Source organism: Colletotrichum navitas (genome assembly GCF_030913465.1).
Source record: "Colletotrichum navitas strain CBS 125086 chromosome Unknown LY79scaffold_40, whole genome shotgun sequence".
NCBI lineage: Eukaryota > Fungi > Ascomycota > Sordariomycetes > Glomerellales > Glomerellaceae > Colletotrichum > Colletotrichum navitas.
Genome location: NW_026850586.1, coordinates 229,859 through 255,615, shown reverse-complemented (window position 1 = coordinate 255,615; position 25,757 = coordinate 229,859). Strand labels below are relative to the sequence as shown.

The following is a 25,757-nucleotide window of genomic DNA, read 5'->3' as shown; positions in this document are numbered from 1 at the left end:
ATGAATCATTGGCTTATTACCAGATGGAGGCCAGCGGAAATTGCGAGGTGGCTTGGAGGCATTTATGATACCCATCCTAACCTAGGAGTTAGGTTTACAGCGGACTGCGTTGGCCGTCAAATCGAACTGTCCGTCTACAAGCTCCCGACATAGGCTCGGAAGCCTAATTGATTTTAACATGATGCAGGTGACAAACCTAGCCCGAGGCTATGAGAATTGCAAAGCAATGCTTCAAAGGGGTCTGCGTATCGAAACCCTTGAACCCTTTAGGGCACTTGTCCACTCCAATGCCGGGCTTCATCGATATTCTCCTCCACAATCGCCCATCGCTTCAAACATGTCCAGTCTCCTGCTCTTTTTCAACACCTCCTCAATCGCCTGTCGGTCTTCTTCTTGCAGCGTCCATCCTAGACTAGCCAAGTTCTCGTCTGTATGCTCGCTGATGCCCATGCGAGCCCCGACGATGACCGCTCCGACGTACGGGAAGTCCAAGACCCAACGCGTCGCCACATTGGAGACGCTGACGCCGTGTTTTGCCGCCACATCCTTCAGCACCCGCAACAGATCCTGGAACAGTTCCCAGCCTCCCCAGCTCCGTATCATGGCATAGTATTTACGCTGACTTGGCGTGATTGCTGCGTCGTAAAGATCAGGTTGCCCCTTTCCGAGCCACTTTTCGGCAAGAAATCCACCGCACTGTAAAAATTCCGATCAGCAGGCCAACATCAACCAGGGGGGGGTCTCGCTTCGGCGTACCAGTGTTCCATAGGTCAGGAGTTTGATATCATGCTTCTCGCATGTCTTGCCCATCTTTACCATTGGCCGAGAATCGATCAGGGAAAACTAGAACGTGGTTAATGAGCAACCCGGTCACCGTTCATGTCTAAGACGCTCTGTCATACCTGCACCTGGTTTGTGCGAACTTTGATACCATGAGCAATAGCCGCTTCAAGGTGCTCGGTATCAAAGTTGCAGAGCCCCAGGTTGGTGACCCTTGGGTCTTCTTCCAAGAAGCGCAACGCTTCGAGATACTGAGGATCATTATACTTTGCAATGTGAGCTTCTGAACTATTTACTGACAAGAAGCTCTTGGCGGGGGCTACTCACGAACTGCCAGTGAAACTGCAGCAAATCAATCTTGTCACTTTGCAGCCTCCGGCATCGTTCTGTGATATTAGCTTCCACAGCGGCTCGTGTCACTTTCATCGGATTGAAGACACAATATTTGGTCGCCGCAAATGTCGCATTCTTGAAAGGGTATGACGATCGAAATCGGCCCTATGTAGTCTAGTCAGCGGAGGTGAGTATTTAGCAGGCGACAAGACGTACAAAAATGACTTCTGCGTCTCCGTAATGATCTGCCATGTCGAATGCCGACATGCCTACTTCAAGATATTTGGAAAACTGAGCGATGATCTTGGATGACGGCGCGGAGCCCCAAGAAGGACTGGACATTTGCCAAAGCCCTGTGAATACTCTTGGAAGCCTACGTCCATTCATCTCGAAAGTCTCCCTGGCTTCAACAGGACCTGCTCCAGGACCATCGGGACACAGAGGTCCGAGACCTGCTGTAACATCGAACGTTGGGAGAGGAAGTCCCAGTAGCATCGACGTTGAGAAGAGCGCTCGTCCATACGGGTATTCCAGAGATTTCTCATCGGTGATGGTCCTGCAGTCCACAAGGTTTTCGTGTAGACTAGTAACAAGAGTGCGCTCATCATCCAAGAGATACGTCCTCGAAGACGCCAGTAACGTCTTCTCGAACGCCGTCATGATTTGCACAATGTCACCATCGATTGCAGCCAATGCGTTGAGCATATCCTCTTTAGTTATTTCCGGATCAAGCAAAAGTTTGACTCCTTGAGTGACCACTTCATTCATCAACTGAATGCTCTGAGAACACAGCCCACAGCCCAGCATGCATCGGATCGTCGCTTGCGTCTTTTGCAGCCATGTAATGTCGGTGTTCGCAGGCCGCTGCGCGTTGGCCGCTGGAACGGCCACATCTTGAATGTAATTTCTCGTCTCTGCCTCGAAGGTGGAGGTGATATCCGGGTGAGCGGCTAAGAGCGATCGCATTATCACCCGCAAGTTTTCGGCGGGGAGATTCGTGATGATGGTGTCCGTCATCATGTTGACGTGTGCCGTCTTGGCGCTCTGAGCTTCTGAGCGTGCTGACATTTTGGCGAAAATGATATGCGATCTGAAACCAGGCCGAATAGCCAGCGGAAATATCGTGAAATACAATAACTGAGTTAACGACTTGCTGTACTGCATGTTTCGTTGGCCTATTAATCATCTACTGCTAGAATGCAAGATCAGTTCATGAGTGATGACACCCTGTCGCTGACCCTTGGCGGGCATCGGCATTCATCGGTTGAACCGGCGTTCAAAGCTTTGATTTACCAAGTCTACCCCAGTTGTCTTTGACCCTGTTCCCCCACCAATAATGATAACAGATGAAAAACGAAAAGGTGGAACGAGATAGGCAATTCCGCAAAGGATACGACCCCTGAAGCCCTGTCGTTTTTCTGGACATGTCACTTTGAAGGCCGGGCTTCTCACTAGCTATCCGATTTCCCGACAGCACTATGGAGCGACACAGTAGTAAACCATCTCCGAATCGTAAACCTGCGTAAGTTCTTGTAGGCTTTAACACAAGAGATATGGCGCAAGCTAATAGATTGACTATGGCGTCCCAGTGCCAAGGCTTGCCTTCAGTGTAGGAGTGTCAAGCTGAAGTGTGTTACTTCTGGAAGTGAAACGGTCTGTGAGCGCTGCGCTCGCAAATCGCTGAATTGCATATTTCAAGATCATCGCAGAGGGAGAAGACCTGGAACGCAGTGCGTGGGAGATCGAAAGAATTCCCTTGCGACCCGAAGAACGTGGAGACTGACAAGCATTAAAGTTTCCCACGGCGCAGCAAAGCATCTTCATCAACCCCGATTAGTTTGCCTCCGGTGGTCCAGCCAAGGCAAAATGAAGAAAGACAAAGCAGAGAGACTCAAGCACCAGCAATACAACGTAGTCCTGACTGGAGTAGCGGAAGCCTACAGCCGGCCGGGTTGTTCAATCGTGAAGCAACTCTTGGAAGCTTTTCTCTCGGAAGGATATTGAATGCGTCAGACTCGAGTCGTCCAGAGGTTCCATCCAATGAATCTCGTACTTCTCATGATGATCCTATTCGGCTCGGTTTCGTTAACCTCTCGATCGCTATGTCTTTGTTTGAGAAGTAAACATCCTCTGACTCCTCACCGCCATCTGGCCCCCTCTTCGATCTTCTCTTGACTGACTCTCACGATAGCTTCATGACGAGCCTCAACCCTTACATAAGTCAACTGGACCCGCAGCTACATACCTTTGACCGAGTCCGGCAACAGTCTTCATTCTTGCTTACAGCAATTCTAGCTGCAGCCGCCAAAGCTTTCAACCCAGCCCTCCACCAGAAGCTTCGTGACCACGCGGAAGATATCCTGAGCGACAGCTTTCGTACGGGTATCAAGTCAGTCGAAACTGCCCAAGCGGTTATGATTATGACATATTGGAAAGAGTCCGAGGACACACGCGCCTGGATGTTCCTGGGTTACGTGATAAGGATGGGCATGGAGCTGGGTTGGGATCGACTAACGTCTTATTCCCCTCAACGTTCAGGCTCCGGGACGGATCTTCAAAACCGTCAAACAAGAAATATTGAAAGAACGTGGTTCGTTCTATTCGTTTACGATCGAAGGTAAGATGAACCAGAATGATCTCGAAAAAAAAAAGCTTGCAGTTTCTGACATGTTTCAGTATGAGTTTACAAACAGGAAAACCCTGGATGATCGAGCGAAGCGAGCTCATCGAGTCTATCGGGGCGTGGTGCAGAGACGCCATGGCCACGCCTGGTGATCGACTGCTTGGTGCATTGGTTACATTGCGTCTTTTGAGCTCTGAGGTCTTCAAGCTGTTGGGCCCAAGGTCGAGTAGATTACGTGCAAGACAACTGCATAGCCTCGAATCCCTACTTGCTATCATCAAAGGCAGGGTCGAAGAATGGGAGTCGAGGTGGCTTCAATTAGCAGATAAAGGTACACAGCACCGACTTTGGTCTATAACTAGCCAGCTGATCTCCTCTCACAAAACAGACACTTGCCATCCCTTCCTGATTCAGTTTTATGGCACTCACCTGCGGCTCCAACTGTTCTCGTTGCCCCTACAAGATATGTTAGCACAATCGGAGCATGATGTGTCTTATCATATGGAATCCTTCTGGGTTAGCTATTCTAGTGCCTTGGAGATGCTTCATTTGATATGCCGTCATTCATCGTGGTTGTATTTTGCTCAGGACTCTATCCACGTGATGACTGCCTATGGTGCTGCATTTCTGACCAAGGTGAGATATATGCCTTGGTCTCGGTCGAATGGTGCAACTTCTTTGCTAACAAGCGATAAACAGCTCTTGCTGTCTACTTCAGACCCAATATCTCGCCAAATTGAAGTCGACGTTCACAGCGCAATCTCAGGCGCAGCGCTAGTGTTCTCCCAGCAGGCTGCGCCGTCAGGCTCAAGCTGCGCGCTGCAGTCCAGGTTTCTCAACAACATGCTGGCTAGAATATCCAAGCACATCGACAAGGAGGCGGTGAACAAAGAAAGCAATCCTTCCGAACCTCAGAGCCGGCCTGGAGCAAACAGGCATGAGTTCTTGACGGGCGATGCCGCAGCAGCTCCAGGCCACATTTACAGCTATATGGAAGGAGGGCAGACTTTGGGTTTTGCAGAGGATGAGACATGGGCTGGTATCATGGCTGAAGCCGGCTTCAATGCCCAAGACGGAGTGTTCTTCGCTTGAGTATCATCAGGAGTTATATACAAGATTTTGGGGCCATTCTGCACTACTATCTATGTATTGGCAGAGCTCAGAGGTACTGCTGTTGTCTCTGAATGGCGAAAAGTCCTAATCCCCTCTCGGATTATCTTCAGTTGAGAAGGGCAACAAGGATCCGGACAAGCGATCAACGCATCGGTCGACATCCAGTCATTTCTGGAAGTGACCCGTTGCTTTGCGGGCAGAAGTGGCAACACAGATGCTACCCAGATCATCAGTGTATTATCACAAATGAAGCTCAAAATGTTGAATTACACAAACTGTAAATACTGATACCTTGGCCTGGCGGTAGGTAGAGCATCTCGCCCTGAAGGGTAAAATAGTCACCTTCTTTGGCCCCGCACATGATCCTTTGTCCAGGCGGGCAAACAACTTCAACCCGAAGGCCGTACAGCTGGAAAGCGTCATCCAGAGTTGAATCGGATGTCATGACTGATTGTATCGAAGGACTTGATATATCGGTGGGCAGTCGTTCTCGAGACAGAGAAGGCACCATTGACGTGCAATGACACTTTGTGTCGGTTAACAAACTGTTTTATCCCCGCATGGGTGGGCGTAGCCAAGCTTATCGGTCGGGGTTCAAAGCCGGAGCTTGACCCCGGTACCGGCGTTCTAACTGCCGATCATGGCACCTTCGATGCACGCCGATTGGCTGCGGAGTTGCGCAGATTTGCACTCATATCTGAAGACCCTGAATGGCAGCTCCGGACGCGTTATCAAAACAACTCCAGTGGCTATCACTAAGAGCCCTCATTAACATCTGTCACCCACATTTGTTAGCTATGGGGCGTCACCAGGCAATGCATTCGACATCTTGAGCGAACAACGTGCACATCCAGCTCCGTACAGTATCTTAGGCACTTGCATCCACGTTGAGCCATCAAAATGGAGGGGAAGGAGAAAGACGAGACCATACTTGGAGCGTCCCCGGAGATGGATTCAGGATCCGCCCAAGACACTCCTGGTCACGGCGAGAATGGGGGTATTAAACGCGACTTGGAATCTCGGCACATCAACATGATTGCAATCGCAGGAATGATTGTAAGTTCTCGTTCCCCACAAGGAGGAGGCTTTGTGTACACAAACCGAGAATCGTTCTGACACCTACTTAAGGGAACTGGCCTGTTCCTGAGCTCGGGCTCGACTATTGTCACTGCCGGCCCTGGTGGTGCTTTGTTGGCTTACATCGTGATGGGACTCGTCACTGCTGGTGTATCTTACACCACGGGCGAGATCACCTCTTTCATGCCATCGACAGGCGGATTTATACGTCATGCAACCAAGTTCGTTGAGCCAGCGCTCGGCGCTGCCACTGGATGGAACTTTTGTCAGTTACCAGGTGCGAATCCGCTATGAGGAAACTGTTAACATTGAGCCAGGGTACACAATGTCCATTTCCGTTCCTGCTGAAATCAGCGCAGCTGCAACGCTGATCCAGTTTTGGAACACGTCCGTCAACCCAGGCGTTTGGATCACTGTGTTCTTGGTGTTTATCATTACGATTAACTTCTGTGGCGTTCGACTCTACGGTGAGGTACGAGCTATCTACTTATCCCGATTCCCCTCCCCAGCCGTTGGTGGCACAGTTGCGGCATTGATGGCATGACTGGAAAGCTTACAACCCGAGCAGAGCGAGGTCGTGTTTGCGTCCCTCAAAATTATGACGATCATTGGCCTTATCATTGGCGGCCTTGTCATCGACCTGGGCGGAGGACCAAACGGCGAGCGCATAGGATTCCGCTACTGGCAGGACCCCGGCGCTTTTAACAGCTACCTCGTTCCAGGCTCAGCTGGCAATTTTTTGGCTTTCTGGAAGGTCCTGCTCTCGGCCGCGTTCAGCTACGGCAATATACAAGTTGTTGCCATCTCCGGATCCGAGACGCAAGAGCCTAGGAAGATTATTCCTGCGGCAACCAGGAAAACGTTCTTCCGGGTGTTCTTCTTTTACGTTCTCAGCATTCTCATCGTTGGAATGATTGTGTAAGTCTTGCTTCATTCTCGTGCTTCGCAAGGTCATAACTGAGGTGGTTGCATCCAGGCCATCAAACGACCCCTCCCTGAGCATCTCAACGGGCACAGCACAGCAGTCGCCATTTGTCATTGCCTTCACACGTTCCGGGGTTTCGGTTCTACCTTCAATTATCAACGCAGTTGTATGCACTTCTGCCATCAGCAGTGGATCGGCTTGCGTTTTCATTGCTTCTCGGACTCTCTATGGTCTGAGCTGCGATGGTCACGCTTCCAAGATCTTCCAGCGCTGCAACAGGTTTGGAACGCCTCATTACGCCGTGGGGCTGACTTGTCTCTTGATGCCGCTTGTCTACCTCAATGTGGCCAACAACACTTCCGTGGTTTTTGGCTGGTTCCTCAATATCACGACTGTTGCTGGCCTCATTGGTTGGATCGTCATTGAGGTGACATATCTTCGGTTCTATGCTGGACTTAAATCACAGGGGTATTCTCGAAATGGTAAGCTTTTCATTGCGCTGAACTTTTTGTGAGAAAATCGCAGTTAGCCTAACTGTAGTATTTGCAGATCTCCCCTACCGCAGCCCGGGGCAACCCTATGTATCGTGGATCACCCTAGTCATGGTGTGCCTTATTGTGTTTTTCTCAGGTGAGTCCACTGCCATCGACTTCGAGGCGTTCTGTCGTTATGGGAACTAACACTATGAATAAGGGTTCGACGTATTTACCGCAGGAAATTTCACTGCATCCGGGTTTCTTACCTGCTATCTCAATATTTTCATCTTTGCCGGTGCGTATATTAGTCCACAGCCCAAAGACTATGAGCTGATATGGAGTTCAATACTCAGCTCTCTATGTTTTCTTCAAGCTACGCCTGAAATCACGCATCGTCGCCGTGAATGAAATGGACTTTGAAACAGAATTCACATCCATCAGGCAAGAGAAAGCACAGAAGGAAGTGTACGGGCCTCCGAAGAAGGGCTTGAAGCAGTTGCTTCACAAGATCATCCACACTGTATAATCTTTTAATTGGAGCATAGACGCATTCCTGGAGTCAGAAAAGGTTGACAAAGGGCATATTCCATCCAAGGGGGCATAGGCCCGCCACCTAAGTCTCATATATTCGGCAACAGTCGTTGTTCGTGATGCGAATCAAGTGTTAGTCCCTGAAGTTGTTACCTGGATAATATTTTCTGTCATGTCAAAATGTTTGCTGGAATGACGCCGGGAATCGAAATCTTCTTGGTACTAATTCACCTAATACAGAATTGGTGATTGAAACGTACTGGTTGATGAGGACAGCGACACATCATGAGTTTCACCTCCGCCCGGTCACACGGCTAGGTCCCTTCAATTCAGATTATTTTTGAAATTGAATTCTCTTTATCTTGCGTATACGATTAAAGGTGTCGTACTGGAGTTGGAGTCCCCTGGTCCCACGGCTAGTTGCTGCGGCTCAATCATGTCTTAGGAGGTTGGTTCCTAAGATACGTTTAGAAGGCGGTCTCTCTCGAGGTAGCATAGCGCTGCATAGGTACACAACTATAATCTAACACAGTTTAACAACATAGAGAGACTAAGCGCAGTGGACACTCGGTTTCGAGAAAACTCTCTATGCAGCTCTCGGTATAGGCCAATCGGCGTCCATTGTTAGCGGCGCCGACAGGTTCCCGTTCGGTAATCAACACACCCTCGGCATCTAAAAGGTGGTTCTGCTGAAGGCAAGACACCGGGCAACTTTCCGAACCAATCATACATACACTTGCGTTCGGCAACGGCCAACCTCTAAAGATGGTATAACAGACCAGAAAACTACCACTGGTGTAACGATAAGCGTCTAGAGTATTGGTACAGACAGCATGGCGTTTGGATCAATTTGACCATGTTGGTCCACCGGTTTGGCTTCTCTGACATGGATGAAGCTCGCAATGTTCTTCTATGAGACCCTGAGACGAAATCCAGTTGTAATTTGATATAGCAGAAACAGACATGATGCTCAAGGAGTGGAAGACGAGGGACACATTTCCATTTTTGGCTTTTTTCCGATGCGAAAGGGTGGACTAAGCGTGAGCCCCCTTGGCTGGCACGATTCACACGAACACTTTGACAAGCCGTGCGTCCGGCGCTGCACATCCGATTCAATTACTTTCGTCTGGCGTTCATGTCCGGTAGAATCGGCCGAAGGTCGCATCAGAAGAATCCTATCCTTTCACGTTTCCGACGTGCTTGCGGGTCTGGACGTACCTTGTTTCACCTGTATTCTGAGACTCGCTCAAGATGTGTTTCCCCCTCCTCGCTGATCAGAGCTTCAGATTTCGAGGACCTCCAGTGCTGGATGGCATTTGCTCACATGCTGATACATGCTGGCGGTTTCGGCTACATTCGACATTCAAATCGTGCCTTCACACCCACTGGGCTGCGGGAGAGTATGAAGAACAGTTCATACCAGATTGCACACCACCAAGCAACCAGGCAGTGACTGCGTTTCTTGGCTTCTCCCCCCCCTCCTTAAACTATCGGAGCAAGAACTATCGAATATAACCTTTGGCTTGCAGGGACAGACCTTCAGACTCACTTGGTGGCTTGGAGGTAATTTGTGTCCTTCGCATCAACTCGACAAGCTGCACAGGACGATTGGCGTGCAAGGCGAGCTTTCAATGTCTTGCACACCAAACTCTCGTCGGTGCTGCACGGAAAAGTAGCCATTAAAATGCCACCAAGGTTGTCTATTCATGTACTTAACCATTCGACGGGACACAATTCAATTCACGTACGCGCTGTATTTTCTCGAAGACCTGCCAAATCGTTCGATGGAACCCTTGAGGACCCTTCGTACATGCGGAAGACAGACGGCCGAGGGCGCTCAAGCTCGCACCCAAAGGTGGTTTTGCGCCTAGAGACCCACGTTCATACGGGGTGCTTTGTTCATTCCGAGAAACAATCCAGGATGCCCATGATTATCGTTTATCAGAAGCATGGGAAAAGATCCTTGGCGAAGGAAACGAAGCTCACTAACCGAGGGGCGGCTTTGTCGGCTGTGAGCGCCGTGGGGGATCGCCAGATCCGCCAGCGTGGGAGGAGAGTTGAGCAGGGATCCGTCCGCGCGTTTCACGTTTCACTTCGGCGAGCGACGTCGTGTCATGGTGTGCTGGGCGTGCTGGGGTAGCCGATTTGGGCTCGAGAGCGTTTAACTAGCTGAAGTGGCGGTTCCATTTCTTTTTAAGAAACTCTCCGGTTGGTCGCGGTTTTGATTGTCGCCCAGGTTGTTGGAGGTGGCTTTGCTGCCGAGAAGAGCGTTTCCGACACCCGACCTAACCTCTAAACAGCGAATCTCGAGGCATACTCCAACATGTTGATACTGCTGCCCGGGCCCGCGTACCTTCCTGAGTAATATATGGGCTTCATGTAGGCCTGGTGTTACGCGCGACCTTGAACAGGGTGTACCATTTCTACCTTGAGATCAACAAAGGTTCATCAAGTGGAATATGGGCCACGCTCATTCGTGCGATGCGAGTGGCCCAACAAACTTGCCTCACATCCCCTTTTGCATCAGATCTAGTGGCCTATCGGGCAAGGAACTCTCCCTGATCCATGCATTGACGTCAAGTACGAAGACAGCAGTCAATGCGACTGCGGACGGGAGGCTTAGTCCGAAGGGGAGCAGGGAACAACGCGTCGAGTCGAGTCTTCTTCCCCGGGCCTCTCACCCCTCCTCTATCTCGACTTGCGCAGAGGAAAGAGGGGTGGGCTGGATCGGCTACGAGGGTGAACCATGGGCAATATGTGAGCTCAGTTACGCTTTTGGGAAGGTCATGGGCTGAGGCTCTGTCTGTCTGAGCAAAGGTTGTTTGCCCCTCCTGGCATCGAGTGACTGCCCTTTGCTCAAACCCCACATGAGAATAAGGTTTTAAAGGCGGCGCAGTACTGCAGGTGTCTGAACATGTCTGTGTGAGTCTATAAGCCTCAGAGATCCCTCCTCCCCTTTCCTCCCGATCTTGCTGGACATACACGAGACAATATACACCGTACGACTGTTTCCTCCCATCGATTTGACAAAAACAACACACACATATACATTCTACGACGGTCGACAAGATGAAGTTCACCACCGAGCTCACAGTCCTCGCCCTGGCCATGGGCGTCTTCGCCGAGCCCCCCACCAAGGTCGTCGCCGAGCGTGACCTGGCCACCATCCAAAACGTCATCACGCAAGTCGGCAACTCCCTCAAGGAACTCAACACGGCCGTCGAAGGCTTCAACGGCGACCTCACCGGTCTCGCCACTGCCGCGGGAGGCTTCACCAACGTCCTCAGCCAGGGCACACAGCAGGTCCAGGGCACGAGCGAGATCACGCTCAACGAGGCGCTCCAGCTTCAGCAGTTCGTCTCGGGCCTCCAGAGCGACGGCAACGCCCTCACCAAGAACCTCGAGAAGAAGAAGCCCGAGTTCGAGAAGGCCAACCTCTGCGGCATCATCTCCTCGCAAGTCGGCACTGTCGGCGACAACGCGAAGAAGCTCATCGATGCGGTTGTTTCCAAGGTTCCCCAAAGCGTTCAGTCCGTCGCCAGTCAGCTTGCCGGTGGCTTCTCCTCGACACTGTCCTCAACCCAGCAGAGCTTCGGCGAAGGGAACTGCACCAACGCCAACATGGCCGGCAACAGCACGGGACCCGGCGGCGCAAAGCCTTCCAAGCCCGCCACTGCGGGCTCTGGTGCCGTCTACGCCAGCCTTGGCTCCATCGCCGCCGCAGCGTTCGCTGTCATGCTGTTGTAAAACGTTTTAAGGAAGAATTGGGTCGAGGAGTTTTGTGGTTCAAGCAGAGATGAGAGCTTTTGGGTAGTGGGTGCGCTCGGGAGATATTAAAAAAACACTTTTTTCACTTTATCTATGATGGTCTATTCACCCCCTTCTATGTTAGCACGCCAGGTGGATAAGAATACGCTGTATCATACGGGCTTACGTAGAGAATGCGAAAGATGCTTTATTAGCCATTGAGGGTATGAAGTGATTGCAGGCCGCCATAACAACGAGTCTAGCCTTCCGCTGGCAACGCTTCGAGCTCCGTTTAAGCGCTCTTCACTTCAACTCTGGAAGACAAAAGGTCCTGGGCCGAAGCCCCGACTCGTCTCTTGACGCGGTACGGAAGACGGAGGTGGAAGAGGGCAAGTCGTGCATGGCGACGCCGTGGCGTGCTGCTGCAGCACCACCGCCCTGGCTCGGTGCGTTCCCTTGGACAGACGTGGTCCCGCCAGTATTACCGTCCTTCTTTACAAGCCACCTCATCCTCGCCCAAGGCAAGAAATTGTAATATCCGCCGCACGCAAAGACGCCGCACCAGAGGATAAACTCGGTGGCGTATATGACGATGCCCAAGATGTCCGTCTTGGCCTGGAAGAAAATGGACGCAAGGGAGAAGACGTCACCGGCGGCATCGATGGCGACGAAGACGAAAGAGATGCCGCGCACGGTACGGTGAAGGTAGATGTCCCAGTAATGCCGCAGCACACCAGCGGCCAGCAGCGCGGCTGAGAGCACAGCCATGAGGATCATGGGCCACTCGACGCCGCGGTCCTTGATGATGCGCAGGCCGATGACGAGGGCAACCTGTATGCCGGCCATGACGGCTGCAATCGGCGCCACGACAGCGAGGGAGCGGAGGACGGACCAGGCCTGGAGGGAGGTTAATCGCTTTGCATAGGGGCGGAACGTTTGAAGCCGGCATGACACACCCGCTGATAGTAATAGCATTGAATCCAGGTCGCGAGACTGAGGAACGTCAGGATCTGGGGCTGGACCCGCAGCGCAACGTTAAATCCCTCAACGATGTTGTAGACACCGAGCGGCACGCCGGCCCAGGCCCAAAGCATCATCATGGAAGGCTGCAGCCCGGTCGCGTTGTGGCGACGGTAGTTGACGATGATTTGAGGAATGAGCTGCCGACACCGGTCAGTGACCTGAGCAGTCCTGTCTGAACCGATGACCCAACTTGAATTGACCAGCAGACCTGCGATGCATAAGTTTGGCTTCAAACGGTGCGAATGGCCGGGTTCACGTACTGCACCGAGAGTGCCCAGGGCGTTTGCGGCGGCCGGCACGTCCATGCTGGGGCGATCAGCGCGTTGATGCAGCCCTAGCAAAGTAGTCGTGCACTTTATGTGTCTTATTTGCGCCGCAAAAAAGATTAAAATAAAAAAAAAGCAAGGTAGATAGATAGACCTTCTGATGAGAGTTGGATGATGAAATTTCTACACGCAACAGCTTTGTCCGTGAGACGCCAGAAAGATGAATACAAATGAAATCAAAGACAAAAAAGACTTCTCCCCTTCCAGAATCGAACTAGAGACCTTTCGATGACAATGTAACCATTACAGTCGAACGTGATGAACCAACTACACCAAGGGGAGGATCGGGGCTAAGCCCCGCTTGGTATGTCAAATCGTCCGTGATCAGTATCTAAGACTGATGGATCATGCGGCCCTCCCTCATTCACTTGCAAGTATCTTCATCTGCGGTTGCTTCTTCTTCACATTGACAGTATTTCGGAGAAATAATAAAACACTAAAGCTGCTTCTCAAAGTTTGTTGTTTTCCGAAATATTATGTCGCTATTTATCAAATGCATTTTTTCTTGAGACTGACAGACGAGTAAGATCAACACGAGAGAAATTGAAATCCTGCAAGGCTGTCATCCTGGTAATACATCGCCATTTTCATACACGCCAACTGATAGCAACGACCTCTTACTCGTCCCACTCGACCTTCATTGTCGTCGGAACGGGCCAGAACGAGCTCTGGTCGGCCGTCATGAACGCCCTCAGACCAAGCCAAGGCTCGTGGCTCTTGCCGACACCGTTCTGTGAGCCGACGGGAAGGCCAACCTGGCCCTTCCAGGCGCCAGCAGGCATGTTCTTGAGATTCCCCCGCTCGCCCTCGGCTCTCCTCAAGTTCTTCAGACCGACAATCTGCTTGAACAGGCTCGTCTGCGCGACACGGCTAATCTCCTTGCCAGCGCACCAGTGCGGCCCGAGGCCAAAGTGTACGTACGACTCGAGGGGCCGGTCGAGGCGCACCTCGCTGGGAGATTCGAAGATGGTCGGGTCGCGGCCTGCGGTCATGAAGTTGCAGATCACGCGCTGGCCCTTGGGGATCTTGACCTCGTACTTGGTGCCCTCGATGTCGTCGTTGACGACGGGCTTGCGCGAAGTAGGGTCGTTGGGGTCAAGCAGGCAGGGGGCATAGTCGGTGATGACCTGGTCGGTGACGGCCTCACGGTACACGGCGACGGCGGCGCGAAGTCTGCATCCCTCGAGCATGCTTGTGGCCTGTTAGTAAAATGCGTGCATGAGCCGGGTGAACGGGGCAAGGACTTACTACTTCATCAACTTCTCGTCTGCCTCAGGCGTGTTCTGGTGAGCCAGGTGGTACAAGTCGCCCAGGTACTGCTTGCCCTCGCCGAGGTAATAGTCGATGCACATGGCCGTAACCTGCGACTGGTTCGTGACGTTGGCGGTGATGACGGGCATGATGGTGCCCCAGATGACCTCGTCAATATCCTTGCCGTCGGCGATGAGCCGCTCAATGAGGTGGTTTCCAAACGTGGGAAGCGACGCCTCCCCCTCCCTGATCTTTGCGACAATGTCTGTGATTAAACCGGCCTTTGCGATGGTTTGCACAACGAGCGTCATGATCTTTCCGAGACCCTGCCCGAGCTCGCGCGCAATCGTGCGAAGCTTAAAGCTGTTGGCAATGTCTGCGTCGAGGAACACCGACTGGAAGAGGGTGGCCACGACCATGTACAGCTCTTGGTCGGTGTAGACGCCCCACGGTGAGTCCTCGTTCTTGATGGGCAAGCAGAAAAGGGCAGCGTTGAAGCGGGTGTTGGTCAGGTTGATCACGTCGCGGACGATGTCGACCTCATTGACACCCTTGCGTATAGCAAAGCTATGCTGCTCCAACAGCCTGGGTGTCATGTGGGTGTACCAATTCCAAACCTCCTGCTCCCACGGACCAGAGATCAGGGCTTTCCTGACCTGCGTACGGTTCAGTAAGTTAGCCTTGCCGTCTCCGGACAAACAGAAGTTCTTTGAATAGTCCTTTCCGGGCTGGGCGACCAGATGGCGGATGGCCTCTCCCCAAATGACCTTAAAGTCCGCTTGGTTGTAGAGGACATCGCTGATAGCCTTGTGGGACAAGATGGGGATTACGCTGGCCTTGGTTTCGGGCTCATCCCAGGAGTACAGATAGGCTCGGTCGATGCTCTCGAGGATCTTCCTGTTTTCCGAAGGTACTGTGAAAGGGTAGTGCGCGTAGATGCTGTTCGCCTTGAACGAGTTGGGGAAAGCGCGATAGACCAGCTTGTAGAAGACATGGCTCTGGTCGACGTTAGGGTCGTGGCTGGCCTGGTTGAATCTAATCATGTGTCAGTGTTTCCTTGGGGTAGCAGTGATTGCAAGGTTTTGAACCCACCCCCAATTAGTGAGATTCTTTGGAGTGTAGTCAATCGTGTAGAAGCGATCGCCACGGACTAGGGCAACGGCATCTGAGAGGATAGCCCGGGTCATGGTAAAGTTGCCACACAAACCACTACCCGGGGCCATGGCCGGCTTGGCCTTCTCGGAAACCAATCCCGGGTACAGCTCAACCTGGTCGGGAGTGCCGTAAAGGTATCTGAGCTTCTCGGCGACCTCAGGGTCCGGGTTGATGTCCTCGAACGTTGGGTGCGGAGTGAGGCCGGAGTGCTTCCGGAACTCATTGAGCGTGGCAACATTCCACTTCCGGGCGTTGATGATGCCTAGCAGTTCGATGGGCTTCATGATCTCCGGGATCCTATTGGCGCCGTAGGAGCCGGCCACATCCTCTACACTCTCCTTGAATATCCGGGCCAGGTCTTCTTCGCGGAAAGAGCCATCCTTGCCCCGGCTGAGATCGGCAAAACCACGCTCGACTGGGTCGTTGGGGATGCGCAAATCCCAATCCCGGATGGCGTGGCCAAATTCCTTCAGAGTGAAGTCTTCAACCTTCTTCTTAGGGTCTTCTGAATCTTTTAGTACCTTGGCGAACGTCTCCTGTGTCCACTTGTCGTCTCTGGGGGAGATGGAACAGTGCCATCTGTAGATGAGGTTGAATTCCACCGACACTTGATTGCCGGTACCCTCTGGAGTCTCTGCTTCGAGAAGACTCTTGCCCTCATTGGTGCGGGGGTCCAGAGCCCAGCTGGAGGCCGTTCGGTTCATGTTCAAGATGGTACGGACATAGTCGCGGAGGACGATACTGACATAGAGACCGCAGGTGATGAGACGGGCCGTTTGGAAGAGGTCATTGTCGTACTTGATCCAAGCCATCCGATGATCAAAGGGTCGCTTCTCGGCCAAATAGGTCTTGTACTCATCCGAGTTCTTGTCGACGTCGTCGTCCGGCTTCTTCGGCTCTGATGGGATGGCGTCGGATGGAGCGGGAACAGGGCCTTTCGGCCTGGTGAAGCGGTTGTTCTCGTTGATGCTATGCACGATTAGCCTGTTTCTCGCTAGCTGACCAAGCGCAAACGGTGGAATGTCCTACCTGGCTAACTGTGTCACGACATAGTTGTGGAAGCGGTTGAACATGATCAGAAGCACGCCAACACCAGGAGGAAAGCCGAGGACTCTCTTGGAGGAGAACGAGTCAGGCTTCAGTCTCCCGTCTAGTTTTGTCCTCATATCATCTTGTTCTTTCTGGTTGCGACCATAGAGGGGAGCAAGGTCCAGATACGATGAGGTCTGGTTGATGTTGCTTGACTGGCCATCCTAACCGCGTTCGGTAAGCAATTGACAGATTGAAACTACATGGAAGGACAGGAACACTCCTCACAGTCTGAAAGATGTCGTGGGTAATGATGGTGGCGAAGTAGAAGAGGACACTTGAGAGCTTGTTGGGGTGGGGCTTGAACTCATCGCCTCTGGCGAAGAGCATATCGAAGATGAGGCTGGGCTCCGGCTGGTTGGGAGTCTGGTAGGTGATGGCCGGCGTTGACCGGGCATACGCCGTACCTGCGGCGCCCATCTGCGGGCTGTGGATGTTGTTGTTGGAGCCATCCGCGGCACGGTACTTGTACTCATCGGCCAGCGTCGTCATAGGCGGGTGATCGATGCCGTTCCACAGTTGATTGATCAGGCCATACTCCAGCTTCTTACCCTTGACTGTGCCAGCGGGCAACTTGGCAAAGAGCTCGATTAGACGCTCCAAGAGCAAGTCGTTGTCGTTGATCTGTCCTTTGACAGCGGAGCCGAGGAATTCGGCTAGTGTGTCGAAATCCTCAAATCCGAGTTTCTTGACGTCTTGGAGAAGATTGGTCGGCTCAGGCTCCTGGGCAGCGCCGCCAGGAGTTGGTCCAGGGTAGGGAGGGATTGGGGAGATGGACTTTTGGAGAACATCACGGACTGCGGCCAGCTTCTCGGACAAGGCCGGCTGGTGCTTGGGGTACTGCTCCGGGGCTTGAGACATTCTGGTAAGTGTTCCAGTCGACTTCAAGCTATAAGAGAGAACGAAAGGCGGCGGGCGTTGCAGAGAAGGAAAAGGGCAGACCAGAGACTCGCAAATGATGGATGGGCAGCTTGTCCCCTTCATATATGCGAGTCCAGTCTCGGCCCGGCAGACCTAGCTGCAGGCAAGATTGTCCAAGACAGCTGGAACATGGAGATACTGTTGTTCCCTATGCCCCCAGCGATGACGAGACGCAGACGACGTAGTCACCATGCCAGTTGATGTTGAAGACCATTTGTGTGGGATAGTTCCATTTCCCACCCCCCCCCCCCCCTTACTGGCGCTGAGGTCAGCTACCCAGACCCCACAGCAGTAGCATGGGTAGTACTAAATAGGCAATAGCGCTAGCCGATGAACCAAGTGTATGCGGTCTTTCCAGTGGCGTTCTAGGCTTCCCGCTGCTACATAGTAGCCTTGTCATCCTTCCTGTAAGGCTCCGTTGCCGAGGTATCCCAATCGCGGGGCCGGCTTCCCCAAACGGAGAAGTCGACAGACTGAGATGATGAGGCGATGCGGTCGGTGACAAACCGGAGGACACGATTGGGCGAGATGCGAAGTGAGGAAGTAACCGCCATGCGTCGCCGAACCAATAATGGATGGCATGGCAGACTGATTCCCGGCATCGTGGGGGCCGCGAGGGCGGAGCTGAATGTACCATGCATGACTGCCTGCCTGCCTATCCGGATAAATAAAAGAAAAAAGGTCGCGGACACAGTCGAGTGGGTGAGAGGACGAGAGAGGTACGAATCGACTCGGGTCTGGCATGTCGTCCTTGTCTTACTCCCTCCCTTCGTCATGGAGAGAAAAGCATGGCCATGCGAGACGCTGAGCTGATTGGGAAGAATAAGAACGGCTGAACACTGCTAGTATTCAACGATGCTAGCGAGATGAGACGGGGGCCAATCATTGGAGACATGTTCCTTTCCGTACGGATTCCGCTCGCCCTTTGATCCGGTGCTAGGCACCCCCTGAACGGAGCGATGACTCTGGCTCTGTCTTGGTCCGGGATTTCGGTGAATGTTTGGCAGCCCCGAGGGGGCCAGCTAAGTCAAATTTTGCCGGAAGCCGAGTCAACATATGATTGGGTTCACCCCGAAGAAGGGTCATGACCAATGCCAATTCCATACGGCATAGCCTATCTCTTACCTTCCTTAGTCGGACTGAAGTATCACAAGGTGCACGTTTCGGCAGGAGCTGCCTCTCATACATTATCCCTGTTCTAAACATACGCCAGTCCCAGGCTCCTCGAATTTTCCACCGATATATCGGTAGCGGGGTCGTTTACAGGGGCACCGCCCGGAACTACTGGGCCGACTTCGACTGAGAGGTGTGTGTGTGTGTGTGTGCGTGAAAAGGCTGAGTGAGTTACCAGGTATTGCTGCCCGCCGTGCACCAAGAACGCTTCGGTGGGTTCTGATGCACGTGAGGAAGCAATGTCCGTAGCACTGCGCCTCTCTGGTGCGGTGCGTTGCAGTAGCTCTGCGCCAACATGTGGACAGCCCCTAGGCAGCAGATGAAGCTGCAGACGGCTATGTCCGTGATGATGCGATGGAGGCCAGCCAGCACAGTATCAAAAAGCTGGCTGGTCATCGTTAAGCAATTCTGCTTCGAGATGGACTCGGTGCCGCTCCCTTGGATTGCGGGGCTTCAGGCACGAGGACTTGTAGCGGCCCGGGCCACTGAGTTCTCGATTTCCGCCTGAGGCTTGGCGGCCGAACTTTGGATCAACTAGTATTAACAGCTGTCCCTTTGGAGCAACCTCTCCGCGCCCGCGCGGGTGGTGTTTTGCGTGCCACACGATATCCCTGTCAAGCATAGCGGCCGTCTCTGAGGCTTGGTCGAGTACGCAGCGAGAGTATGAACTCAACTGTGGTTGCAGTTGGAAGGCATTTCCGCTGCACTGCTTCGATAAGGTCTCTTCACCGGAACATCATTCAACCAGTTATTTCAGGGTTCTGCAAGCTATAGAGACGAGAATTATCGGTATCCCGCATGCTAGCTACGTCGTTTCCAAGACATGCGAGTACCTAGCGGCGGGCGTGGTCGCTAGTGTGTGGTGTGTAAGCTGGCCAGAGACCTGGGCCGTCCACTTGTGAAAACCGATGAGGGGCGTAGGGCTGAGAAGGCATCTCCACAGACAGAAGCTGCAGATAGGCAGGCAGCTGACCAAAGAGGAGGCGATGTCTGATCTCGCGCGATGCAGTCAGCGGGACTTGGCCGTGCGGGAGTAGTTCGGCGGAGCCCAGACGCAAAGAAAGATGACAGGAGAAGAGAGACAGAGAGAGAGAGAGGGCGAGAGAGAGCGGCAGCTACTACCTAATATAGCGCCTTTAGTGCTGATGAGGGCGGGTGGTGGGCTAGTTCGACTAGGTATTGTATGTTTCGTTGAACAGGTATTCGTTGGGCGTAGCGCCCAGCAGCGGTCGTCCCGGCGGCAGATGTCATCATATTCCACAAAGTCTGGACGAGATTCAGTTTCATTCCGAGCCTTTGGCCTCGTTGAGGACAGTGCTTCGCGCCGGCGTGGTAGTGTAATCATGCTGTCGTACCTCCATAGCGATGGTATATACACCTACTATGTATATGTATGGCCTATCAGAAATGTGGTCTGGCGAGTGAAGACGCGCCGTACCAAATCATTCTAAAGCACAAAAGAGGTAGGTCCTCTCTACTGAACTTGGGGGCTCAGGTGCCGTTTCGTATTTCGGGCAGCGTTGCCAAGGCGCTTGTCAGGGGCGAGGCATTGAAAGAGATTGTCACTGAGGCCGCAGGAACGAGATGAGACGCGTTGGTACGAAGGGATTTTTAGGTTTTTTCTCCCCCCCATTTCAAAAAGATCGCCCGAGAGAACTCACAGACGGAGAAGGCAGCCATTTTCTTCAATGCGTGAGACATTGGCGTTTTGGAGGGGGGAGGGGAGGGGAGGGGAAGGTGGCAGACCCGCTAGGCACCTTTTGGGCTTAGAACAGGGGTCCTCAGGGACCTGTCTAGGTAAAGGCAAAGGTAGGTAGACAGGTTCCTACCTAGACAGGTTCCTACCTAGACAGGTTTCTACCTAAACAGGTTCCTTCCTACCTGGGAGAAAATGAGCAGGTGGATAAAGTGTAAGCTGCACGAGGGGGAAGGAGGGAAGCAGAGGTGGTATGCCGGAGGAGGGGGCGAAGGAAAGAGGGAAAGAGGGAAGGAGGGAAAGAGGGAAAGAGACCAACATGGCACCTACCCTACCGACCTCAATGAAAGGGTCATCGAGGTAAGAGAAGAGAAGGCAAGGACGGAGATGCTTGCTTGCTTGCTTGCTTGCTTGCTTGCTTGCTTGCCTGCCTGCCTAGGTAGGTAGGGGTGTAGATACTTGGTTGGGTAGGTGCTTGATTGACCATGCACGTTCATTCCATCATTGCGCCCCTTTCATGCTGCTTTTCGCCTTTAAACCCGTGCACTTTCTTACTGACTGAATCGCAAACTGTAAACCTGTCGTCATTCTTCGTCTCATGTCAACTTGGGTCGACTTGAGTCGGTAACGGTGTCTGTCGAAACAAAGGCGAGCGCAGCGTATTCGTCTTCTTGAACTCGCAATTCCAAACACAAGCTGCGCCGCATCGTGTTATCGCTCTTCCATCCCTACCTGCTGTTCAGATATACATTACGTACCTACGCCAAGACGCCTACTACACACAGTGCTCCGTAGGCTCCTTCTCGCTTCACCTCCTCCGGGGAAGGGGGCCTTCCAAATTACCTACCCTCGTCCTTGTCCATCCACTTCAGGCCACACATCCTCTTCCTCGTATCTCCCACCCTTTACCTTTTCCTTGGAGCAACTGTTGTCACTTTCAGGGCTTAGCGCCCGTCTGTCGAATCCCACACACGCCCATAGTCGCCAATCCCAAACAGCTCTCGACTTGTCCTTCTGCCGTCTTGCTCCCGTTTGACCTTTTTATCTTCCCATCAATCCAGCCGCTTCCTATATTTCGTGTCATCCGTATCTCCCCACCCTTTTGTCGACCCTTCGCGGCGCGTTCCGTTGTTGGACATCGTTGCCTCCGACCTGTGTCTCTCCGGGTAGCCCCCGAACTTTGTCGCAACCTCCGCAAGTCGTGACACGACATCGGCCGACCTCACACGACGGCTCACTTCTCTTCCATAAGTCGCAGTATTAATCGACATAACCGCCGCTTCCTACGAACCTCGATCGACCCCCGCTACACTTTCAGGAAAGGAACCCCCACAACCCCCCTCTCCAGGACATGCCGACCTCGTCCTTGTCGCCCTCATGATCTCCCTCGCCGTCCGCTCCATTCGCGGAGCCGTCGCCCGTCTCTCCCCAGCCTCATACCACTACTCCTCGCTGTCCGATTCAAACGCCCATTCCGAGCCCGCCTCGCCTGGCGGATCCAGTCCCGTCGCGGCATCAAAGCCCTTCCTCGCGAGACTGACGGCTATCCTCTTCTTCCTGCTGCCATCCTTCGTCCAGCGCCGACTTCGACCCCACGACTTCAAGCACCGCCGTCTGTACCCAACATCCTGGCTGGATGGCCTGCGCGGTATCGCCTCTTTCATTGTTTTCTTCTGTCACTTTACAGAAGGTCATTTTGGCTGGTATACCGCGAGGTCATATGGCGACCCCGATGAAAACGACCACGTCGCTTCCTCCCCTCTGCAACTCCCTTTCCTACGCGTCATCTACAGCGGCCGCCCCATGGTGCATATCTTCTTCGTCATCTCGGGCTTCGTCCTTTCTCTCAAGTCGTTAAAGCTGGCAAGGAAGCATGACTACGATGGACTGCACCGTACCCTCTCGAGCAGTATCTTCCGCCGTGGCTTTCGCTTGTTCCTGCCTACTGCTGCTTCGACTTTTATCGTCTTGGTCACAATCCGCCTGGGATGGGTCGGAGAGCCACTCCCAACATTGTGGGACCAGTTGGTGGATTGGAAGAACGCTGTGTGGAGGATTACCTTCAGTTGGGAGTGGGATATGACCCAGTTTCTCCCCTATGACACCCATCTCTGGACCATCCCTATCGAGTTCTCTCACTCGCTGTTGCTTTTTGTTGTACTGACGGGTGTAAGCCGCATGAAGACGTACTTGCGCCTCGCGTCCGTTTTCGCCATCATGATTTACTGCCTCAAGTGTGGCCACTGGGCCGGTTTTGAGTTCTTGGGTGGCATGGCTCTCGCGGAAATTGGCCTTATCCAAGAAGCTCGCCGCGAGCGAGCCACGGCTGCTGCCGTTTACAACAAGGAGGCATCTGACATGGAGGAGGCCTCCGTCGCGTCGGACCCGCCCTCGAGCTCTATGGCGACACGCTTGTTCAAGACATTCCTCATCGGCAACCTCATCTTCGCCCTCTTCGTCGCTGGATGGCCAAACCAAAAGGCCGACACCACCCCGGGATTGGCACCTCTTTGGCGCAACACCATGGAACCCTTCTTCACCATGGGCGGCGACCTCGTCTCATTCCCCTGGTACGCCCTTGGCGCTGTACAAATTGTCGCCACGCTGCAGCAGATCAAGACGTTACAGGACATCTTTGTAACGCCACTTGCGCAGTACCTCGCCGATATTAGCTACGCTCTCTATCTCGTACACGGCCCCATGTTGAGCCTCTTATCGAATCGTTGGATGCCGATTGTGTGGGCTTTCGTCGGCGGCAGAGACGAGGCCGGCGTGCTGGGACGACTGATAGCCTGGATCATCGGAGCCTTATTGATGACGGTTCCAGTCGTTTGGGGCAGCGACGTATTCTGGCGAACGGTTGATGTCAAGAGCGTGGAGTTGGCGCGATGGATTGAGGATCGTTGTACGCGAGACGAGTAGGCGACCGTGGCATGACGGGTAATTTTATATGTGCCGCACGCTGCGGACTGGCGTTTGGGTGGGTCATTGGATAGCGGAATAGACAGGCATTGCCTCAATCGATTGGCACAAGTGTAGAGCCGTTCTTGTCATCCATCTTTACAAGGTGATGCGACTTGCGTCACCTCGATACGCTCCGTCATGGTGAATTTTGTTTCGTGACCAAGGGAATGTGCGCAAAGGTTGAGATGAAGTCTCGTCTGATGCGGCGTATCCGGAAGGCAGGTTGTACAGGCTCAGCGCCATCACGAGTGGGAGGGCGTAACGCTAAAAGGACGCGGTGGCGGGCCGAGTATAACAAGCCGGCCTCCGGTTTATTGGCTTGAAGACGGGACACGCTTGATGGGCGGGAAGCCAATGAAGGACGGACACACATGCCGGATTAATGTGAGAGACTGAGAGAGGGACGAAGATGCTGCTGTGTCACGCCCGCTGTCGTCATCACTCTACCAGCTAGCAACAAATACTCAAGAGTGCGGGAACTACGGATACCAACGGGAGCCAGAGCATTGACGTTCGGGGTCTGTGGGTCCCGGAGTATGGTGGGGACGGCCGGGGCAATCCATCGCATCCCGTCGAGGCATCACGGCGGCTGCGCCGAAAGCGTCGAGCAGCCATCACTGATTGGGAAGCAGGTCTTTGCGGTCAAACTGTATCCCACACAGCCTTGATTTGCAGCCCCCAAGAAGAGCGGCAGGGTACCACGCCGCAACTCCCCCAGATTTTGAGAGCTCGCTATCTCCAAACTCCGGAACGGAGCCTTGGGCACCCCGCTTGATGGTCTCGGCGCTAGTTATAAATCCCTCCCTCGCATGTCCGAAAACTCGACCGGATGGTATCGGCGATTAATTACTTTGCAAGACAACACACCAACCAATCGGTCCGGGCTCGAGCCCGATACGTGAGGACATGGCCTAACGCCAAGGGAAGTTCTCGCCTGAGAACATGGGCCTGTGCCTTGGATGTATACGGAAGCGGTTCGGAAATGACATGTAGGATTGTATACCGGTATTCTTCGCTTCACTTCTGGCTCAACCCTCAATATAACCAATTGTAAGCAGATGTAATATGGGCACAATCGCTGGCTCAAGATCTATTAGGAAATTGGCAAACGAACTCCTCTTGGATTTGACGCGTATATAGACCGGCGAACGTCTCTTCTCCAGATATGCAAAGAGTGACCACATATAATCATAACATTTGTGGCCTCGCCGCCCTCCAATCGTCCCTATAACGATTTATCATCGGGGACAGATCTTATTACAACCAATCATGGCGCCACAGCTAGGCTTCAAGACAACGGGCACGGAGCTCGTTGCCGAATATGCCGAACATATAAAGGGCAAGACCATTCTCATCACCGTTGTCTCCCCTGGCGGCCTCGGCGCCGTCTTTGCGGAGAAAACCGCTGCCGGCGCGCCCACCTTCCTCATTCTTGCCGGCCGTAACGGGGAAAAGGTCCAGCAGACGGTGGACACCATCAGGTCCAAGCACCCCGATGTCAAGGCCAAGACTCTCGAGCTCGATCTTTCGTCGTTCAGAAGCGTGCGTAAGGCTGCGGAGACGGTAAATGGGTGGGGGGACGTTCCCAGAATCGACGTCCTGGTGAACAACGCCGGAATCATGGCGACGCCATGGGGGAAGACGGAGGATGGGTTCGAGATGCAGTTCGGGACAAACCACCTAGGCCCGTTTCTGTTCGCTAATCTTCTCATCGGGAAGGTCATGGCTGCCGAGGCGCCAAGGATCGTCACGGTCAGTAGTGATGGGCATCGGCTGGGGCACATCCGGTGGACGGATTACAACTTGAACGTGGGGTCCCTGCGGTTCTTTCTTTGCCCTGCCTCCCGGCTGACATATCGGGGATGATTTTCAGGATGGTAAGCACTACAACGAGTGGCACGCATACGGACAGTCCAAGACGGCCAACTGCCTGATGGCGATGTCGCTCGCCGAGAAGCTAGGTCGCAAGGGCCTCTTGAGCTTCAGTCTTCACCCGGGCGTCATCTACACGAATCTGGCGAGCCATTTGGAAAGCTTTGACTCTCTGCGTAAGTGGATTCTTATCTTGCTTCTCGTTGTGGGGTCCCCGCATGTTACTGAAACCCGGCGAAGGCGCCCAGGACATCAGCATGGGAACCAAGTTCATGTGGTCCGACTACAACCCCAAAACGGAAGACCAAGGTGTCGCGACGCACGTCTTCACGGCCTTCGACCCGGACCTCAACGGTGATTTTCCAACGAAATATACATTGTTGATACGCACGAATGCTAATGGACCTATAGAATTCAACGGCCAATTCTTCAACGACTGCCGTGTTGCAGACCAGAGTAACGAGGAAATTTACCCTTGGGCGAACAACAGTACTGAAGCCGATCGGCTGTGAAAGCTGAGCGAGAAGCTTGTTGGGGAAGAGTTCAGCTATTAACAGGGCCTCTTTTTAACTCAATGGTTCGTTTCGCAATAGCCCGGTAAGACTATGGCCATGTTTAGCCGCCTTGCATAAGGTCCGAGGTCATCCGACCTACTTATCCTGCTCAACATCATATTTTATTG

At 53.1% G+C, this 25,757-nt stretch overlaps 10 protein-coding genes and 1 non-coding gene across 11 annotated transcripts; 6 read left to right on the top strand and 5 right to left on the bottom strand.

The window, feature by feature from the left end:
• Positions 1–297: 297 nt before the first annotated feature.
• On the bottom strand, positions 298–2,181 carry LY79DRAFT_591208 (aldo/keto reductase; the record flags this gene model as incomplete). The annotated part of the gene is made up of 5 exons (XM_060561246.1): positions 298–696; positions 757–843; positions 903–1,046; positions 1,108–1,278; positions 1,330–2,181. The coding sequence occupies 5 exons, from the start codon at positions 2,179–2,181 to the stop codon at positions 298–300; spliced, it is 1,653 nt and encodes a 550-aa protein (XP_060412915.1).
• Positions 2,182–2,591: 410 nt separating this feature from the next.
• Positions 2,592–4,965, top strand: LY79DRAFT_689546 (fungal-specific transcription factor domain-containing protein; the record flags this gene model as incomplete). The annotated part of the gene is made up of 6 exons (XM_060564716.1): positions 2,592–2,635; positions 2,909–3,232; positions 3,305–3,730; positions 3,790–4,067; positions 4,125–4,372; positions 4,436–4,965. 6 exons carry the CDS (start codon positions 2,592–2,594, stop codon positions 4,826–4,828), a joined length of 1,713 nt encoding a protein of 570 aa, XP_060412914.1. The 3' UTR covers positions 4,829–4,965.
• LY79DRAFT_557604 (uncharacterized protein) lies at positions 4,449–5,399 on the bottom strand. The gene is made up of 2 exons (XM_060558106.1): positions 5,120–5,399; positions 4,449–5,066 (listed from the first exon to the last, which is right to left on the bottom strand). The coding sequence occupies exons 1-2, from the start codon at positions 5,358–5,360 to the stop codon at positions 4,879–4,881; spliced, it is 429 nt and encodes a 142-aa protein (XP_060412913.1). The 5' UTR covers positions 5,361–5,399; the 3' UTR covers positions 4,449–4,878.
• Positions 5,400–5,578: 179 nt separating this feature from the next.
• Positions 5,579–8,035, top strand: LY79DRAFT_634449 (amino acid permease). Its single transcript, XM_060562235.1, has 8 exons — positions 5,579–5,905; positions 5,978–6,191; positions 6,244–6,398; positions 6,495–6,844; positions 6,903–7,333; positions 7,401–7,481; positions 7,545–7,622; positions 7,681–8,035. Exons 1-8 carry the CDS (start codon positions 5,750–5,752, stop codon positions 7,851–7,853), a joined length of 1,638 nt encoding a protein of 545 aa, XP_060412912.1. The 5' UTR covers positions 5,579–5,749; the 3' UTR covers positions 7,854–8,035.
• A 2,892-nt stretch (positions 8,036–10,927) lies between these two features.
• LY79DRAFT_580766 (hydrophobic surface binding protein A-domain-containing protein) lies at positions 10,928–11,605 on the top strand (the record flags this gene model as incomplete). Its single annotated transcript, XM_060560140.1, has 1 exon — positions 10,928–11,605. The coding sequence occupies one exon, from the start codon at positions 10,928–10,930 to the stop codon at positions 11,603–11,605; it is 678 nt and encodes a 225-aa protein (XP_060412911.1).
• Positions 11,606–11,769: 164 nt separating this feature from the next.
• On the bottom strand, positions 11,770–13,284 carry LY79DRAFT_258964 (PQ loop repeat-domain-containing protein). Its single transcript, XM_060551921.1, has 4 exons — positions 12,889–13,284; positions 12,819–12,836; positions 12,562–12,765; positions 11,770–12,502 (listed from the first exon to the last, which is right to left on the bottom strand). The coding sequence occupies exons 1-4, from the start codon at positions 12,931–12,933 to the stop codon at positions 11,909–11,911; spliced, it is 861 nt and encodes a 286-aa protein (XP_060412910.1). The 5' UTR covers positions 12,934–13,284; the 3' UTR covers positions 11,770–11,908.
• LY79DRAFT_557593 (linoleate diol synthase) lies at positions 13,148–17,602 on the bottom strand. Its single transcript, XM_060558105.1, has 5 exons — positions 16,678–17,602; positions 16,390–16,613; positions 15,298–16,329; positions 14,203–15,240; positions 13,148–14,145 (listed from the first exon to the last, which is right to left on the bottom strand). Exons 1-5 carry the CDS (start codon positions 17,431–17,433, stop codon positions 13,572–13,574), a joined length of 3,624 nt encoding a protein of 1,207 aa, XP_060412909.1. The 5' UTR covers positions 17,434–17,602; the 3' UTR covers positions 13,148–13,571.
• Positions 13,149–13,236, bottom strand: LY79DRAFT_t163. Its single transcript has one exon. It is a non-coding gene; the product is annotated as a tRNA-Tyr (tRNA).
• Positions 17,603–18,782: 1,180 nt separating the features above from the next.
• Positions 18,783–20,381, top strand: LY79DRAFT_660252 (uncharacterized protein; the record flags this gene model as incomplete). Its single annotated transcript, XM_060562768.1, has 5 exons — positions 18,783–18,812; positions 18,856–18,940; positions 19,168–19,405; positions 19,743–19,875; positions 19,949–20,381. 5 exons carry the CDS (start codon positions 18,783–18,785, stop codon positions 20,129–20,131), a joined length of 669 nt encoding a protein of 222 aa, XP_060412908.1. The 3' UTR covers positions 20,132–20,381.
• A 770-nt stretch (positions 20,382–21,151) lies between these two features.
• Positions 21,152–23,250, top strand: LY79DRAFT_258865 (acyltransferase). Its single transcript, XM_060551920.1, has one exon. It carries the CDS (start codon positions 21,617–21,619, stop codon positions 23,159–23,161), a length of 1,545 nt encoding a protein of 514 aa, XP_060412907.1. The 5' UTR covers positions 21,152–21,616; the 3' UTR covers positions 23,162–23,250.
• A 1,222-nt stretch (positions 23,251–24,472) lies between these two features.
• Positions 24,473–25,587, top strand: LY79DRAFT_670736 (short-chain dehydrogenase/ reductase; the record flags this gene model as incomplete). Its single annotated transcript, XM_060563820.1, has 4 exons — positions 24,473–25,012; positions 25,077–25,251; positions 25,316–25,429; positions 25,487–25,587. The coding sequence occupies 4 exons, from the start codon at positions 24,473–24,475 to the stop codon at positions 25,585–25,587; spliced, it is 930 nt and encodes a 309-aa protein (XP_060412906.1).
• Between the last annotated feature and the right edge of the window lie 170 nt (positions 25,588–25,757).

Bases quoted from the DNA above. Each gene is read 5' to 3' on its own strand.
- LY79DRAFT_557604 (XM_060558106.1), bottom strand. From the start codon at position 5,360: ATGGTGCCTTCTCTGTCTCGAGAACGACTGCCCACCGATATATCAAGT. The intron at 5,067-5,119 runs GTAATTCAACAT...TGATCTGGGTAG, and splicing joins TATCAGTATTTACAGTTTGT to CATCTGTGTTGCCACTTCTG.
- LY79DRAFT_258964 (XM_060551921.1), bottom strand. From the start codon at position 12,933: ATGGACGTGCCGGCCGCCGCAAACGCCCTGGGCACTCTCGGTGCA. The intron at 12,503-12,561 runs GTGTGTCATGCC...ACCTCCCTCCAG, and splicing joins AATGCTATTACTATCAGCGG to GCCTGGTCCGTCCTCCGCTC.
- LY79DRAFT_634449 (XM_060562235.1), top strand. From the start codon at position 5,750: ATGGAGGGGAAGGAGAAAGACGAGACCATACTTGGAGCGTCCCCGGAG. The intron at 5,906-5,977 runs GTAAGTTCTCGT...CACCTACTTAAG, and splicing joins TTGCAATCGCAGGAATGATT to GGAACTGGCCTGTTCCTGAG. The intron at 6,845-6,902 runs GTAAGTCTTGCT...GGTTGCATCCAG, and splicing joins CTCATCGTTGGAATGATTGT to GCCATCAAACGACCCCTCCC.
- LY79DRAFT_258865 (XM_060551920.1), top strand. From the start codon at position 21,617: ATGATCTCCCTCGCCGTCCGCTCCATTCGCGGAGCCGTCGCCCGTCTC.
- LY79DRAFT_557593 (XM_060558105.1), bottom strand. From the start codon at position 17,433: ATGAAGGGGACAAGCTGCCCATCCATCATTTGCGAGTCTCTGGTCTGC. The intron at 16,614-16,677 runs GTGAGGAGTGTT...GAACGCGGTTAG, and splicing joins CCCACGACATCTTTCAGACT to GATGGCCAGTCAAGCAACAT. The intron at 14,146-14,202 runs GTAAGTCCTTGC...ACAGGCCACAAG, and splicing joins GACGAGAAGTTGATGAAGTA to CATGCTCGAGGGATGCAGAC.